The sequence below is a fragment of the Heloderma suspectum genome, chromosome 9, assembly GCF_057233095.1.
Source record: "Heloderma suspectum isolate Gila_16-S chromosome 9, 16-S_ref, whole genome shotgun sequence".
Classification (NCBI taxonomy): Eukaryota; Metazoa; Chordata; class Lepidosauria; order Squamata; family Helodermatidae; genus Heloderma; species Heloderma suspectum.
Genome location: NC_139466.1, coordinates 39,890,769 through 39,909,611, shown reverse-complemented (window position 1 = coordinate 39,909,611; position 18,843 = coordinate 39,890,769). Strand labels below are relative to the sequence as shown.

At 44.0% G+C, this 18,843-nt stretch overlaps 1 protein-coding gene across 1 annotated transcript in view; it reads right to left on the bottom strand.

The window, feature by feature from the left end:
- Positions 1-18,843, bottom strand: part of LOC146338631 (vascular endothelial growth factor receptor kdr-like) — a 292,764-nt gene that overhangs the window by 48,550 nt on the left and 225,371 nt on the right. Inside the window, exons 14-19 of the mRNA XM_084814171.1 lie at positions 17,943-18,089; positions 15,006-15,131; positions 13,318-13,424; positions 6,982-7,117; positions 4,705-4,809; positions 2,594-2,710 (exon numbers count right to left, since the gene is read on the bottom strand). Coding sequence (XP_084670297.1) covers positions 2,594-2,710; positions 4,705-4,809; positions 6,982-7,117; positions 13,318-13,424; positions 15,006-15,131; positions 17,943-18,089 — 738 coding nt within the window. The remainder of the gene's footprint in view (positions 1-2,593; positions 2,711-4,704; positions 4,810-6,981; positions 7,118-13,317; positions 13,425-15,005; positions 15,132-17,942; positions 18,090-18,843) is intronic.

Below are 18,843 nucleotides of genomic sequence, written 5' to 3'. Positions count from 1 at the left end.
TTAAGGCTAACCAGAATTTCCCTTAACCTAGAATCTGAGATCAGGGTTTGGAATGGATTTGAGATCCTGGACCAAGGGAAACCCCACTTAGTCTCGATCGTGATTAATACTGGTGCCAATGAATGACTTTACCGTGATTAAAGGGGTGGGATACGTTTGATGCATGAAGAGATCCTGTCTGCATTTCTGTGGCTGGCTCTTGATTTCTTAACTGTGTGTGATTACCAGGAATCCATCACTAGGTGTGCACCAACCCTTTGATGTCAAGGCCAAACCTGATGTGAGCGTGCGATCAGATTTCCTAATGTGTTTTTCCTTCATCAAGAGCAGCCACTCGGGCAGGTGCATGACTTGGATCAAGGCTGAAGTGTGGAGGGAGGTGTTTTTTTAATCTTCTCCCCCAGCACTATTACCTTGACTTAAATCCCATCAAGCTGCTATTAGCCACAGAAGAGAATAAAATAGGTACAACAGAGATAGTTGTTTTTGCCTCCTCCAGAGCTAATAACAACTTGGGGGGGGGGATTTGGATTGGGGCTGTGGTGTGGGAAAAAGGGTTAACAGCCACAATCTTCCCCTCTCTTTCTGACTACTTTTCATGAAAGAAAAGGGTTTGGCCATCAGTGGGTTATCCACCTGAGCTATTTGTTTTGTTTTCAGTTTCATTCTTTCCTTGGTTCATTCACTGCTCTTTTTCCTTGCATTAACTGTACCCTTCGACATGCATCTTTAATAAATATAATTAAATATAATATATTAAAAAAATTTTCTGGGTTTCAATAGAACTGGACTGCACCCTGGTCTTTGATGTTTAATTTTGCCCCCTTTCCCCCAATAATAATACATGATTGCCCCTGCTATTACATGGTCTCTTCATCTCTCTAGGCTTCTGCTTTCTCCAACCTTGGTCGAATTTTGTTTGCATTGTATTGTTGAGGTGACCGCCATATATTTTCCTTTACTTCTTTTTTTTAAACACATCTGTTTTGAAACCCCAGGAATGGAAACATGCCCCATAGTCACTCTTAATTCACAACCACATCCGAACTTGTCTCTTCTGTATTTTGGGAGCTGACTAAGCCATGCTCTGCTATAATTGCTGTTGGCATTCCAAGAACTGGGGCAACATGTCATGTAAGTCCTTTTGTATTATAGCAAAACCTGGGAGAGTATCAGACAGCATTGTTTTGAAGCCATCAGCTTGCACTCTATGGCTGATGCAAAAAAAATAGGAGGAAAATGCCCCGGAAATACAGCAGAAGGTGAATCAATGGGGTTAGGCTGCATGTAAATAGCTGTTATTAGCCATCCCAAGCTATCAGCCTTTCATGTCTTGTTATTTATTTGGTCAGTCACTTCCGACTCTTTGTGACTTCATGGACCAGCCCACGCCAGAGCTTCCTGTCGGCCGTCGCCACCCCCAGCTCCCCCAAGGTCAAGTCCGTCGCCTCCAGAATATCATCCATCCATCTTGCCCTTGGTCAGCCCCTCTTCCTTTTGCCCTTTCATGTCTAGAAGCTTCCATTTCATGCTTGCTATTTGTGATTTCAACTCTTGCACTCAAAAAGGTGTATGCTGGAGCCTGCTTGCTATATCTGCAAACAGGGACACCAAGAGAATTCTTGCAACCCTGCATATCATTTGGCAAGGAGGAGAACTATAAAAAGGGTAATAAATCCCTTAGTGATCATGGGGGGGGGTAACTATGGAGGACCACCCAGTGCATTCCAGCACCCTTAAAAGCTGCTCCACACATTATGCAGAATGAGGTGGTAGAGTTCTACGTCAGACTGCAGATGGGCGACTGCATTTCTGAGCTCCCCCTCACTGCTACATTAAAAAATCCTCCCTGTCTGTAGTAAATAAGCACATTTGGGGAAAGGTTTAGCACAGCCCTCTTCCTGATGTGCTAGTTTATTAGACACAGGGAGGTTTTTATGTATATGTGTGGGATGTTCAAAAACAAGATCCACCTGGAAGTCTAAAGCGGTACACCATATAATTCTTCCACATCGTTCCAGGTAATGTGTAGAATGTCCCTAAAAAGCTCAGGACCAGGTTACTTGAGAGACTGCCTTCTCCCATGTAGGCCTCCCTGGTCTTTACATTCTGAGGGGATGCCTTGCTTACCATACCATGGTCTACCAATGTCCTCTTGGCCGTGGCACAGAGCACGGCCTTCTCCATCATGGCACCCACCATGTGAATGATCTCCCCAATGAAATCAGGTGGGCTTCAAGTGTGGAGTGTTTCTGCCATCAACTGAAGACATATTTGTTTGCCTGGGCTTTTTTCAGATCATTACCATTGCCAGCTACCCCAGGTTATTTTAATAAGATATTTTAATATTTTGTTGCTGTTTATTGGTTCATTTCATTGTATTTTGTTGTGACTTTCTTTTGTGAACCGCTTTGGGATTTTTTTAAATTGAAAAGCTGTATATAAAATTTCTGAAATAAATGAATAGCAAACCTGGGAAGTTACACCCACAGGAGAAATGCTGTTTTTGGCAAGTTACGGACTGGATCCATCTTTCTAAGAGCGCTTACTTTTTCTTTAAAGTAACATTTCTGGGTGATTAGCTCTGGCTTACCTCCTGGCTTGGTACAAGCTCCCAGCAGGTTGACTACATTCAGGTGGTGTCCAATATGGATGAGGATCTTTAGTTCAGACATCAGAGCCTTGCACTCGTTGGTCGTTGCACACTCTGCTTGAAGTAAACAGGACAAAGCCATATTTACACAACAGGATATGGTCAACAGGGGATAGAAAATCCTGTTTATACTCAAAAGGGAAGCAAAACACGACCATCACCATCACTGGAAGAGAAGGATCAAAGCCCACCCAGGTTCCTGTCGGCATTCTTGAGTATCAATCTTCTCATCAGATAAGGAACAACTTCCCTTACAACAAGAAGTCCTCGAAGTCTCCCTTCCCTTATCTGTAGTGGAGGCATGCGGATATAGGTGTCCTGCAGAAATCCTTCCTAACCCTGCTAGAGACTGAAATTGCTATAGGGCCAATGTAATGTCTGTGTGCTGCCAATTATACACATTTTGAGGTTCTAAGGTAAGGATTCTAAACAAATAATCTGGCAACCCAGGCATTGCTCACCATCTTACAATACAGATTACTCATCCATGTGGACTTTTAGGAAAGATCTGTGAACACCAGCTGCCAAGAAATCCCAGCTTTTTCAAGACATGTTTCCTGTAAAATCTGCATGGATGGTGAACTGTAGTTTGACATTTACCACCTATGCACCTCCATGGGAAGCACTGCGAAAGCACGGAGAACAATGTATCAAAACTGAGCCTGTGAAGGGGACCTGAAAATGCCACTCAACAAGGGAGGCCAGGCTAGATGGTACCGGTAGGAGGCTTGGCATCCAAATGAGTTGGGTACCTGGGAGAGGAAGAGGTTGCTGGACAAAGGTTGTGCTAGGGTCTAGGAGAAGATTTGGCACCGTGAAGCAAAAGAGGCACTAAGCTCACACAGCAAGGAGACTCAGCAGTGGAGGAGAGGGAGTGAAAGAATCATCTCAGTCACTTGCATAGTTAGACAAACACATAGTCCCAAACAATGTGCAACTGCTCCAAGCAATTAACATGCCAGATGACGCATTTATTCATCAAGTGTCTGCAGAGGACTGGTATGTAAATGTCATTAGGAGGTACCATATGGTCCAAGTCTCCACACTGGAAAGGAAATGCATCCCTTCATTTTAATCATGCCTGTTGCCCTTAATTTGCGCCCCTGGCATCTCTCCTTCTCAGGCCCTTGAAATACGCTCTGTCTCAGATGGCTGGGATCAAAGGTTTATATCCTGTCTCAGACTATCATATTCCATGATGTTGTACGATCTGCTTCCCTCCTAACCTGGAGGACTTCGCTCCATCTCCACTGGGAATTTCAAGGCTGGATTGATGTCTGAGTGTGGTGGCCATGTGCTATTCCCTACATGTTGATAGCCACTGTATAGCTGAATGGCAAGCCCACATTGCCAGTATCCATGGAGCTGAAACTAGGGGTGGAGCTACATGCTACAAGGACAGGGGATTGTGTCACCAAAAACAGCAACTTTGGGTCACCTTTTCACCTTCTGCCATATACGTGGAGTTCAGCTTATTTTCAGTGTGGACCAGGTCTGTAGGGAAAAGTAAGGAGACTTACAGGTGCAAAAGATAATTATTTTTTAATTGAGCCCAACATGTTTCAAACTGAGTGCTTTAATTTGCAAGAGAGGGAAGACACCAGGTTGAAAATGATCAAGAGTACCCCTGAGGAAGAACTGACTTTGAAGCACACTGGGCTCAACTTTTTGTTGTTGTTCATGTACACCTAGAGGTCTTCTGCCTTGCTTCCTTTTACTTATGATTGTTGTGGTGGGCCCAGGACACACTTCAGCACCAATGGGCCCTGCCGTGGTGCTGAGGCTCCAGCAGTTGCCCAAGGGTGCTGAGCACTGACACCAGGCCTGGTTTCTAGTTTGGACATCATCATGTGGCATTTTCCCACCACAATTTCACATAATTCACAGATGGAGGTGGAAAGACGCACATTGCGATGACGACAGGACAAGGGGGTAAGGGAGAGAGGAAGTCAACACAGGTCTGCCATTTTCAGCGGTGGGCCTGTGTTTCTGATCATGTGGAGAGCCACATGTTTTGGGAGGAGCCTTCTGAGAGTCTCAGAGAAGTGTACCTTTAAGCATTTTAACAGCAACTGTTTTGCAGGTTGAAGATTTATCTATGCCAAAAGCAGACGCCTCCACCACTTTCCCAAAAGCACCATGACCCAGAGTTTTACCTAGAGAAGCAAGAGGAAAGAGTGAGCCAGACAGAACTGACAACAGTTTGCATTAGAAAGAAGCAAGGCTGTGTGTAGGATGTGCAAGCGAGCAAATAGATAAATAAATCTGCATAAAGGTGACCCAAATTCTGCAACAAGAAATGCTGCATTCTGTGACCTGAATAAATTCTGCAAAACTAAACAAATTTGCCCAATCCCTTTAATTTTGCACAATGAATTCTTCTCTTCCTCTGTGTTGCAGAATTCACTCTGCTTCTGCTAACCATTGGGCGAAGCAAGAGCAATGCCGAGCACTGGTACTGAACCTCATTTGTTTTAGAGATTTTGCAGCTTTCAAGTATATCTTTGTAACCATAAGGTGCAAAGAAAAGAAAGAAAGCTGAGATTCCCAGGAATGCTGGATTATGCTCCCAATAGCACATTCTGTGCCCTTTCTGCATTTGCACAGACTCGCCATATACACACAGCCCTGGATATATAAGAGAAACATGCGTTGTTTGCTGTGCAAGAAGAGCAAAATGTTGGAGCCTTGGTCACATGCTTGGTCAAATGTTGCAAGAGCAACATGTTGGAGCCTTGGTCACATGCAACAGAGATTGGAAGTCCATAAAAGGCTCGTATCACATGCCAAATATATGTATAAACTGAACAGAGTTTATGAACATATGAGGTGATACAAGATTTTTAAGGGCACAATCCTATGCATGTTCAGACAGAAAAACAGCCTACAACTCCCACCATTCCCCAGCCAGGGAGTTGTAAGATGTTTTTGTCTAAACATGCATAGGATTGCACCCTAAAAAAATTACATCAAAGAGAACATACATTGCAGGGAACATAAAGACGGTTTGAGTCATCTCTCAGGCGTGGGGATATTCCAGAATTCAGATTGCATTCAGAAGAGTTTGCAAAATTGTGCTTTATTAAAAACATTGCATGCTACTGTTTTCTCATTCAGAAAGGAATTTTGCTTTAAACCTCCTCCCACCACATACACTTAGTAATACATCAAAATGAAATTGATTGGTAATCATCTATCTATCTATCTATCTATCTATCTATCTATCATCTATCTATCATCTATCTATCAAAATATATAAAAGGTGGAGTTTGTAGCGATCTACCAGATTAGAGAGAAGAATGATTCTCCATAGGACAAATCTGTAGGTAATTAAGGAAGGAAATAGCTGTGAGAAGTTTTATCTGCTGGCATTTATTCAAAAAGAAGAGCCAGACCGTTGGGCTGGATATATACTGCAATCTATGTTTTATTCTACACTGTACAGCAATTTTTTTCCAAACTGTTGCAATTCATTGGACTGCAACTCCCATCATTCCCAGAAAACATTCTGGCTGGGAATAATGGGAGTTGTAGTCCAACACATCTGGAGGGCAACAGGTTGGGGAAGGCTGCTCTTCAGTTACTGTAATACAAAGTACTGTTCTCATGAAAAAGCCTGTAAACATACAATTATCTGCTTGTCCTCTGTACCTCAGTTGGAGGCACTCCCTTGAAAGAGATGACAATGTTTTCCTCTGCAGAATAGTAGAGCTGGATCTGAAAAAGTTTTGTAGGATCTTTCTATGCCCATGTATGCACTTTAAAGATGATGTCATAGTGACTTACATGTCCCCAGGCTACAATGAAGCCATCAATTCCTAACAAAGATGGTGGACTGAATTGGGAAGCACTGAATTGTACAATATCCCTGCCAGAACAGTGGCTTCCAAACACATTACGTTGATTGAGATCCCCCAATGCAAAGACCAGTAATGCATACATGTTTCCTTGGAAGACAGCTTGCTCAGCCTCCTAAAATGTGCAGGTGCAGGGGAGCATGGGATACAGGTGTATTTTGTTCCTTCAGGGTAATGACGAGGCTCAACAGACTTGGCCTGTGCTTTGCATGAAACTGAGAGCACACGTTAGACCAGTCTTCTCCAACTTGGTGATCTCCAGCTGTGTTGGACTACAATCCCCATCATTGCATGAAGCTGCCTTAAGCAATGCCTCAGAACCTTTTGCACTATGCTAGGGTTCTGTGGCAGATGAATTGAAAACCGTTATACCTGAAAACTACTGAAATTTGAGAACCAGTATACTAGAACATCAATTTAAGCTATGATTCTTTGAATGTTCACGACACCACCACCACACGTATTTCTTACCCAGCCGCAGTCTATCCCTTGGAAATTCCCATTTGCTGCTGTCATATGGGAGGCGGTCACATTGTTCATCAAGGGGCATCTCCTCAGGATCCATTATGATTGACAAGTATCCTGTTTTAATATCTGTGGCATCTGGCTGCAAGAGGGGTGCGAAAAAATCCTCAGTTAACATGGGAATTGCTACCATATTCAAAACTAATAGGGAGGAAGTCTAATGAAAGGGAGCTGGAAGGGGGTGAGAGGAAAAGAACGGTAACCGCTCAAAGGTCTGGGCAAAACCTTTTGGGTTTTTGTTGCTTCAGCTTGTGTTCTACAACGTTACCACAGATGCATAAATATAAATAGGCACTTGCTTAGTCACCTGTGATGAGTTAAATGCACCTCCAGGCCACTAACCAGAAATACTTTTCAATTTTTCCATCAAATTTTTACAGTATTTGGGAGAAAGAGGAGGAAGAAGAAGCATTAGAAGAAGGAAGATGATTAATCAGTAATAAACATATTTCTGTCTTATAGATTTACATCCACATTTTAGAGGTTATCTGAATGATCAATAAGGAAACAAGTGGGTGAATTTGAGCTAATATGCGGGTTAGTAAAACTGTAAAGGTTATATAATAATAAAGGAACAGTAAGTTATTATATTGTTGGGGCATAAAACTCTCTGGTAACTTTCCCACATGCATTAGCCAGGGAAAAGCAGTTCCAGAAACATGTCAGTATTCTGGTGTCCTGCTCCAGTCCTCATTTGGTGAGTCGACTTTTCCATTAGCCCTACATACCAAATATTATTATGCCACTGAATGACAGCTGAAGAAATCGTGAGCTTCCCTTGACATGTTACAGCCATGCCGGTGACACTGAGCATACAGGTTATCAGTCGTTTGTCAGTGTTAGCGATGCTTTTGTTAATTGTAAGACCATCCGTTCACTGTGTGTGTGTGTGTCCCCGCCCCCTTTGTAGGCCATTGTTATGCCACAAATGATAAACATAGACATGTGAGCAAGCAGTTCAGTGAAAGTGGCAGTGAGTTAATAACCTTTATTTATTTATTTCCAAACAGAATCAATGTATTCTTTGCCACTACGTAACTGCATTTCAGAAGCCGCAGTGGCCTGTAGAGGAAGCAGGGTTATGGCACTGATAAAAGACAACAATACATAATTTGAAATTATGGCAATCAAGTATGGCAGGTTTTGTGGTCCATTACATGAAAGATAATAAAAGCTGAAATAATTTCCATAGTTTTGAACTCGAGCTTTTAGCAGTTCAAAACTACGCAGATGATTTAGTGTGATGTTTTAGCATGATGAGCATGAGCTAGAATAAGTCCGAGTGAAGTCTCAGGCTTGCATGTCCCCCTCACCTCTCCTGCATGGCCAGAAGAAAGATGTAGCCAGCGTTCAGTTTCATTTTCTCCTAATCTCAGTTTATTGTTGTGTGTGTACCAGGAATCATGGCTTATCACAAACTCTGACTGGTTTCAAACATGCTAACTTCAAACCATGGTTTATGAAGCTGGCTTGTTTAACCATAGTTCACACACCACAACATCACTTAATAGCCATCACTGGTTGCCATAATTTCAAATTATATGTATTTATATATAACTGATTGGGACTTACTTCTGAGTAGACATGTTTAGAATTGCACTGTTAATTCCTTGTTTTAGTTTGTTTTAGTTTTTTTCCCCTCCCATTTGAGGGAGAAAAAAATCCTATAGTTGGTGTTTGGTAACTTGAATCTTGGATGTTGCATTAGTGGAAGCAAGTTTGTAATAGGTGCAAAACAACATGGATATGAGTGTATGAAGAAGTCTTCCTTGGTTAAATCTAATGCACACTTGTGCACTGCTGCCATTTTGCTTGGACATTGATAATAACGAATGTCCAATGCAATTAGTCCTTTGAGTAACTTAGAGACAAATAAAGAATACCTATGTATAATCTTCCCTTTTGCTAATTTTACACATGGAAAAATTATCTGAATAATTAAGGGTCATTGTTAGAACTGTGGTTTGGATTGGGTGCAGAGGGATGTACGGATTCCCCACCATCTGTTCCGGTGGGGAATCCGCCCGGAGGGAAAGGCGATCCGTTCCTCCCCCCTGGAATCCTCCGGAGTGGCTCTGCTCCGCGAGGATTCCACAGAGCAGCCCAGCTTGAGGGCTGCTTACCTGGACCCGTTCGCCTCCGTGCCGATCGCCATGTTGCTTTAAAAAATGGCGATCGGCAGGATGTGCCCATAGACTTATATGCAAGATTCATGGTTCTATTTTGCATATAGGTCTGTGGGCACATCCTGCCGATCGCCATTTTTTTAAGCAACATGGCGATCAGCATGGAGGCGAACGGGTCCAGTTAAGCCTAAAGCCCAGTGCCATTCCACGGGGAATCCTCCTGGAGCAGAGGTAAGTGGGGCTGTTCCGCTGCGGATTCTGGAGGCCGGTTTCCAAAGAGTCCAGCCTCATTTGAATCCGTGGTGGATTTCTCTGACATCCCTAGTGCAGATGAGACAGCTACCTTCCTCTGTCATATTTATGACACTTTCCATGGAACCCATGGAGCCTCTGGTCCTTTGGAATCTTCACAGAGAGGTCAAGGAGTAAATGAGTTGTGGAAATGAGATTAACTTGGTCACCTGGGCCAAAATTGTAAGAAAACTCACTGAGAATTTAAATCGTGGCACAAGCTAGGTCTTTTTTTGATTGTCAGTACAGCGATGGTTCAAAAGTGATGCTGAAGACTTTCTCCAAGCACTGAATTTTTAACTCTTTTTCACCAGCACAGATCACAATGCATCTTCATTCTCAGTCACTTTCAAAAAGGTAGCTTATGTCCGTAATCAACCTTTCACTAGACTCAGTAGCAAGATGGCAACTGATTTTATTCAGGTGGACCTAGATATCAGCCAAAATATCTTCTCAGCTACTCTGGGGATATGGTCAAATCTAGGGCTGGGGTAATAGACAGAGTGCCTGAGGAACTATGGACGGAGGTCCGTAACATTGTTCAGGAGGCAGCAACGAAATCCATCCCAAAGAAAAAGAAATGCAAGAAAGCAAAGTGGCTGTCTGATGAGGCTTTACAAGTAGCTGAGGAAAGAAGGGAAGCGAAAAGCAAGGGAGAAAGGGGAAGATATACCCAACTCAATGCAGAGTTCCAGAGAATAGCAAGGAGAGACAAGAAGGCCTTCTTAAATTAACAATGCCAAGAAATCGAGGAAAACAACAGAATGGGAAAGACTAGAGATCTCTTCAAGAAAATTGGAGATCTCAAGGGAACGTTTTGTGCAAAGATGGGCATGATAAAGAACAAAGAAGTCAGGGACCTAACAGAAGCAGATGAGATTAAGAAGAGGTGGCAAGAATACACAGAAGAACTATACAGGAAAGATCTGAATGTCCCTGATAGCCATGATAGTGCGGTCACTGAACTTGAGCTGGACATCCTAGAGAGTGAAGTCAAGTGGGCCTTAGGAAGCATTAGTAACAACAAAGCTAGCGGAGATGACAGTATTCCAGCCGAGCTATTTAAAATCCTAAAAGACGATGCTGTTAAAGTGCTGCATTCAATATGCCAACAAATCTGGAACACTCAGCAGTGGCCACAAGACTGGAAAAGGTCAGTTTACATTCCAATTCCAAAGAAGGGCAACGCCAAAGAGTGTTCAAACTACCGCACAATTGCGCTCATTTCACATGCCAGCAAGGTGATGCTCAAAATCCTACAAGCTAGGCTTCAGAAGTATGCGAACCGAGAACTACCGGAAGTACAAGCTGGGTTTAGAAGAGGCAGAGGAACTAGAGATCAAATCACCAACATTCGCTGCATCATGGAGAAAGCAAGAGAATTCCAGAAAAACGTCTATTTCTGCTTCATTGACTACGCTAAAGCCTTTGATTGTGTGGATCACAACAAACTGTGGCAAATTCTTAAAGTGATGGGAGTACCACACCACCTTACCTGTCTCCTGAGAAACCTGTACGAGGGTCAAGAAGCAACAGTAAGAACCAGACATGGAACAACCGATTGGTTCAAAATTGGGAAAGCAGTACGACAAGGCTGCATATTGTCACCCTGCTTATTTAACTTATATGCATAGTACATCATGAGAAATGCCGGGTTGGATGAATCAGAGGTCGGAATTAAGATTGCTGGGAGAATTATCAACAACCTCCGATATGCAGACGATACCACCCTAATGGCAGAAAGCGAAGAGGATCTCAAGAGCCTCTTGTTGAGGGTGAAAGAGGAGAGTCCAAAAGCTGGTTTGAAACTCAACATTAAAAAAACGAAGATCATGGCATCTGGCCCCATCACTTCCTGGCATATAGAAGGGGAAGAAATGGAAGCAGTGACAGATTTTACTTTCTTGGGCTCCAAGATCACCGCAGACGGTGACTGTAGCCATGAAATTCAAAGACACTTGCTCCTGGGGAGGAAAGCTATGGCCAACCTAGACAGCATAGGAAGAAGCAGAGACATCACCTTGCCGACAAAGGTCCGTCTAATCAAAGCTATGGTTTTCCCAGTAGTAATGTATGGCTGTGAGAGCTGGACTATAAGGAAGGCTGAGCGCCGAAGAATTGATGCTTTCGAACTGTGGTGCTGGAGAAGACTCTTACGAGTCCCCTGGACTGCAAGGAGGTCAAATCAGTCCATCCTAAAGGAAATCAACCCTGAGTGCTCATTGGAAGGACAGATAATGAAGCTGAAGCTCCAATATTTTGGCCACCTAATGCGGAGAGAAAACTCCCTGGAAAAGACCCTGATGCTGGGAAAGACTGAAGGCAAAAGGAGAAGGGGATGGCAGAGGATGAGATGGCTAGATAGCATCACGGATGCAATGAATATGAACTTGAGCACGCTCCGGGAGAGAGCGCAGGACAGGAAGGCCTGGCGTGCTGTGGTCCATGGGGTCACGAAGAGTCGGACGCGACTGAACGACTGAACAACAACAACAACAGTTCAATCCTATCCGTGTCTACCCAGAAATAGGAACATAGGAAGCTCTCTCATACCGAGTCCGATCATTAGTCCTTCTCACTCACTACCAACTACTCCAGACATCCGCAACCTAGCTCCTTCCAGATGTGCTGGACTATCAGCCCCAGCCAGCATGGCCAATGGTCAGGGATCCTGGGAGATGTGGTCCAAAACATCTGGACAGTGCCAGGTTGGAAAAGGGTGGTTCTGCACTGACTGGCAGCAGCTCCCCTGGGTTTCAGACAGGAGCCTTTCCTAGCGCAATGCGGAAATGCTGCGGATTGAAGCTGGGACCTGCTGCATGATGAAAAGCATGTGTTAGACCACTGAGCTAGGGCCCTTCCCTCACTGAGTTCTATGGGGCTTCATGAGTGGGTATGGGCCTGCAGCCTAAAAAATTAACATGACTTACACACAGGGGTTGTTGCGCATTTTGTGAGTACTGAAAAGCACCTTGTTTTTTATTATTCTGAAACCCATTGCAAACACCTTTGTAATGCTGTTGGTTCCTTTTTGTTCTTCTGGCTGTTTTTTCTTCTTCTTTGCTCACACTGACCTCAGCCTCATTAGGCATCACTGCTGATGTCAATTCACATTATTTTCTTGATGATACAATGGCATTACCTCAAACAATGTCCCCAAACGAAACTAGGCTGCTTGCAACAGCCAATCATCTTAAATGGCAGTGAGGGCAAATGAGGTTGTGGACAGTGAGGATGATGAAGACGAAGACGAAGAAGAAGAGAAGGAGGGGGAGTTGAAACTGAGAAGAAACAGCAGGCATAGTAACAAAAAGGTGCTAAGCAGATCAAAACAATTCAAACACTTGCTGAAGTTCTGTTGTTTGGTAATTAGTTTGTTGGCATAGAACATGCAAATTTCAAATTAAATATTGAAATTAACAAACATTTTTGCGCAGCCTAGTTATGTCATTCCAGGTTCAATGGCTGTAGCAAGTGATGTGGTCATCACTATCTCTGAGCTAACCAAACCATAAATATAAGTTATGAAGCCTGCCTCTAAACTAGAAATGGCCCAGCTATAGTCTTCAAACAATTTCATCATGCCACCAGTGGCTAAGCAGTGTTTCCACACTTCAGTGCTGCATCTCTTGTTTGGATTTTGCATGTAATGTATATATTTATAGGTAATGATATGACTGATTACACATACTTTATAACTGTGAGACCTTGACTGCTTGATTTTATTGACTTTATTACGATGCTGATCACCATGAATGAAGCCCTGAGACTACTCTCTATAACTGACTGCCCCTAAACAACCTTCGTGCCTAAAAGGACTCGAGAGACCGTTTCTAAGCCTGGAACATGATGGAGATCCTCTTACCTTTCTTAGCTTCCGTATGAAGAGGGTCAGAAGGAGCCAGAAGAGTGTGGCTGCTAAACCAGTGCAAACCAAAATGATAACTTCAATGTTGGACTTTTCCTCAGAGCCTGAAAAAGAAACACCCGATTAGCTTTCAGCTCAATGCTCCAAGCTTCGCCATGCACCACATCCCATAAATCACACATGCAGTTGGAAACAATTGTTACAACAACAGGCTGTTCAAAGAAAATCCCATTCGACTGAGGGACCACTTCAACATCAAGCCACTGTGCCTAACAGGGCGGCCAGATGAAAAGTGGACTGGGCTCCTGCATCTCTAACAGTTGTGCAGAAGAGCGAATCTTAGCAGGTGGAACTTTCATGAGAAGCTACACCTGCTAAAATTCCTTCTTCTGCTCAGCTACTGAAGACAGAGGAGCCCAGTTCTCTTTTGCATCTGGCCATCCTAGAATCATAGAATTTTAGAGCTGGAAGGGACCTTCTAAGTCATCTAGTCCAACCCCCTGCTCAGTGCAGGATCTTGCATCGCTGACAGATCCCTGACAGATGGCTGTTCAGCCTCTGTGATGAAGGAAGTATTTAAGAGGCAATCAGGATTCGATCCACAGGCTTATGTGTGTCTTGAAAAGAATGAATGTGGGGAGACGGAACAGAGTACACTCCAAGCTTGAAAACAGCAACTGCCCCTATTCACAAGACCATCGGCATGTACCTGTACTCAGCTACCAGCAACCAACATTTGACTATACTTGCTAGTGGATTCTAGTGCCCGACTCAAGGGACTGATGCTATGGCTATGATTTCAAATAGTTGGGTTGGATCTCAGGTATGCCCAATGTCAAAGAATTTATATGGACTGCAACTCTCCAGGCAGGGACCTGTCTTTAAAAAAATGTATCTTGGTAGGTGCCATAGAAATTACATATCATGATGATATGCTGAAGGCTTTCCCAAGACTTCTCTCTCTCCACCACACCCCACTTACGCATGAACTGTGCAGTTGTTATTTAGGGTGGACCCAAACTACATGTGGCCTTAACTGTGTAGTTCTGCCCTTGTGTGCAGCTTTATCCCCCCACAAACTGCCTGTGTGCTAGTGTGAGGAGTCAGGGAGGGAGGGGCCTTTACTCTTTGCTCCCTGCTGTGGTCCCAGATCTAGACTGGGGGGTCTGCTTGCAATTTGCATTGCAAAAAAAAAGGATCATATTGAAATTAACTAAATCATTGTCCCACTTAATCTGGTAGAGATTACTTTCCCATGTATTTTTAGCTTATCTACTATGCATTTATACTGGTATCTTGGATGCTCTAAATCAGCTTTCCCCAACATGTTACCTTCCAGATGTGATGATGGGAGTTGCAGTCCAACACATCTGGACGGCACCCGGTTGTGGAAAGCTACTCAGAATCAGTGGAGGCTGGTGGCTCTGATTTCGGTGGGGCTGTGAATCCATTCCAGGTTTCAGCCGGAACCAGCCAGAACTCTAAAGGAGCTATCCAAGGTACTGAACCCCACTCCCAAATAAGTTCAGCACTTTGGATAGCTCCTTTAGAGTCCTGTCTGGTTCTGGCTGAAACCCAGAATGGATTCAAAGCCCCACCGAAGTCAGAGCCACCAGCCGCCACTGCTCAGAATTGCTCAGGTATCTGATTGAACCAGTCAAAGTGGTTCCCTCTTGTAATCTCACCTTTTATTTTGATAAATGCCTGGGTGCTGTCCTGCCCCATTTCATTGACGGCTTTGCATTCATACTGTCCCTCATCATCCTTTTTCACTCGCTCAATCACCAGGGTGTTGTTTTCCATGGAAATCCCTGCAGGAAGGGATTGAGAGTCATTTCAGCAGGTACTACAGTGTTTTCTAGAAAGCAATCTCAAAATGTAATTGAGAAAACCAAATCAAGCACGTGTCCTCTTATATGTGTTGGGCTGATGACATGTTGAGGCAGCTCCGTGGTTGTTATGGTGGCCATGAAGCCCTGAGCCACCCTCGATCCAGCAGCCTCAGCAGGGAAGTTGAGATCCCCCAGAGCCATCATTCTGGGAGTCCTCAACACCAAATCTGAGACCACCTCCATAAGCTCAGGCAGGGAGACTGATGGGTAGTGGGGTACTCAACACAAGGTACAACGCTGGGGTCACTGGCCATCATTAGGGAGCAGGATTCTGTTCCTAAATGTGCTCCCATATAGATGAACACTCACTCTTAATTTCTGTGAGGAAATGCAAAGCTGCTGCTCTGGAGGCCACTGCTATGGTGACTACCAATACTGCCCTCCATCTTGATACCGGGCAGCTCAGCCCCCACTGACATGGCTCCTGCTGTGAGCTGCACTCCCCCAGGTCCTCACAATGTACAAACTCTCCCTCCACATACACCCCATCCTTCATAATGCTGGGACCATTTTGCAAGGACACAGGGCCAGCTTTGAGGGAAGGCACGGTTGGGCATCTGCCAAGGGCCCACAACCCAGCAGGGGCCCACCAACAAGAGCCCCCTGGAGTTGCTCCTCTTCTTCACCATTGCAGCCTGCTTGTTCACCTGCCCCTCTCTTTGGCCCAGACCATGGTGGTGGTGAGCAGAAGAAGCAGCAGCAGTGGATGCCACGGCCCACTTGCTCCCTGGCTCCCTGCCTGCCAAGCAAGTGGTAGCAATGATGAGAAAGGGGATGTGGAGCAATAGCAGGTGGCAACAATGGACATGAGAAGGTAGACTCACTGAGGGAGGGGGACCACTGAGGTTTCTTGCCCAAGGGCTCTCAGTAACCTGAAGCAGCCACTGCAAGTGCACCAGAAGTAACTACTCTGTCTATTCACAGGAGATAACAGCTTGTAATAATCCCCTGCACTTGTCTTCCCTCATTAATTTCCTTACTGCCAGAGTATGCATTTTCTAAGCAAATCTATTTTACTAAGGAGGTATCATCACAAATCAGGTACAACCCACTGGGGATGGCATCTGAACAGGAGGAGACTTAGGTTTTGCAGTGTGTCTTGCCTGTGAACACTGACGTTGTTAACTTAAGCTCTGTGTGAAAGTTACCATGCAGAGTGCTGAAATATTTACCCTGAGGTGTTTTCTCTCTCCAGATATTTTATTTATGGTTCCACTGGCTGGATGAGTTACATGTTTGTCCCTCTGGAATTATTTATGAAATTTCAGAAGCTGTAAAGAGTTTCTTCCCAGAACAGCCTGATCTGAATTATAGATGATCCTTTCTGCCTCATCTGAGAAAGACCCAGGAACAGCCCCTTAAGATGACCTGAGGAAATCCGTCAGGAAAAGAAAAGGTGAAGATGTGCATCTTCACCCTATGTAATCACTCAGCCCCAGGGTTGAGACATGGTGGCAAACTTCCCCAACGGATGAAGGTAGATACCACATTAAGACCAGTGGCGGCTGCTTGATAACACCTCCACTGGCCTTGAAACACACATGCCCTTTCCAGGCCTAGGGCAAGGACTGGTGAATCATCCCGCACGTTTTCAGCATGAACTGGTGAAATCTAGGGATGTATGAGAAGTTGATTCCTGTTGCAAGTTTTGAGAACATGTCCCATTCACATCCCTGAATGTGAATGTGAGCAGGAGCAGAATTCTCAGAAAACTTTCACAATTCCCTGAGCCAGCATTCATTCTTGAAAGTGCCTGTGCACACTTCCAAAAATGTGCAGCCCTCCAAAAACTGCATTTTCACACTTTAGCCTATACATTTGGGGCACGTGCTTGGAAGAGTGCACATTTTTTATGTTCAAAGATGTGAAATTTCCTGTCTGAAAGAAAAAAAAAAGATGCTCACATTAGGGAGCAAGAACAAGGTGAGATGAACAACAAGGTGGGAGCTCAAATATCACTCATTCTCCCATCCCAGGTGAAAACCTAATTTCGTCTCTAGGGATGTCAGAGGAATCTGTTTGGGGGATGGAGCTTGTAAAGCTTCACTTAGTTCGGCCCCCTGAACTTGGTTCATTTTCTGTGAACTGGCCCGGCTCAATTTGCATCAAGTTTGGTGCCAGTTTGTGGATTTTCTGTATTTTTATTTGCGTAAATTTCAACTGCAATTTGCGTACTTTGCGCAAATTTTGGCCACAATTTGCACAAATCTCTTTTGTGCGAATAAAAAAGAATACATAAACAGTTCCCAGATTTCAGGAAAAACCCATGGCTCAACCCACAAATGTGAGTCAAGTGGACATGCCGGGGATCTCTGTCAAGTGAAAAACTAAACGGTTTTCCTGGTGACAGACATCCCTGTCCTTCTCTGACTGTTCCTTCCACGGTGAGTTCTTTGAAAGAGTGATTGGCGGGATGTCAGATACAAAAGGTTGAGAACTACTCCTCTGCACTAGAGTATAACACAGGAAGCTGCCTTCTACTGAGGTTAGACTCTTGGTCTTTCTAGACTAGTATTGTCTACACGGACTGGTAGCAACTCTCCAGGGTTTGAGAGGGATCTTTTGCAGCCTTATGTGGAGATGGCAGGAATTGAACTTGGGATCTTTTGCATGCAAAGCAGGTGCTCTACCACTAAGCTACAGCCTCTGCCAAGTATGTCACACAAGTTAATCAAGAAAATGACAATAACAGTGCCACAAATTTCAAATGTTTGGGCAACACTGGCTCACCTGAAGCAGGAGCAATTGGATAGCCATTTTTCAGCCAAGCAATAACCGGTTTTGGTGTCCCATTTACTTTGCACTCCAGAACAATCTTCCCACTGATATTAACTTCCAAGTCTGTAAAGTTCTCCATAATGTAAGGTACCATTTTAACTGCAGACAAAACATAAATGACACTTTTAAGCCAAAGCCCTCCATTTCCATTCTGACACAAATACATTTTCCCTAATTCAAAAAGAATCAAAAACAAAACAACTGGAAAGCAAATCACATCAATATATTACAAAGCCTAAACTACAACCAAACTAGAAACAAACATCTGCTGAAACACAGATGTCATTGAACACTTAACATTAAGATGAATGAGATTCCTTTATTTATTTATTTATTTATTTCCTGTCCAGATCAAACTTTGCTCTGCCAAAATGTAGCCACCGCCACAGCTTGCTGTAGATCATCAACAGTACAAGACTCCGGCAGTAATCGACACACCATCAGATGTGCTGGGTCTTGGGTTTCTCCACATTCACATAATGTATTGTCGTCAAGCAGCAACCCCCACTTAAATAAATTCATCTTACACCTTGGTACCCCCACTCTCATCCTGTTCATTGTCCTCCAAACTATATTGTTGTTGTTGCTATTCAGTCATTAAGTTGTGTCCGACTCTTCGTGACCCCATGGACCATAGCACGCCAGGCCTTCCTGTCCTCCGCTCTTTCCTGGAGTGTGCTCAAATTCATATTCATTGCATTGGTGATGCTATCTAGCCATCTCATCCTCTGCCATCCCCTTCTCCTTTTGCCTTCAATCTTTCCCAGCATCAGGGTCTTTTCCAGTGACTTTTCTCTTCGCATTAGGTGGCCAAAATATTTGAGCTTCAGCTTCAGTATCTGTCCTTCCAATG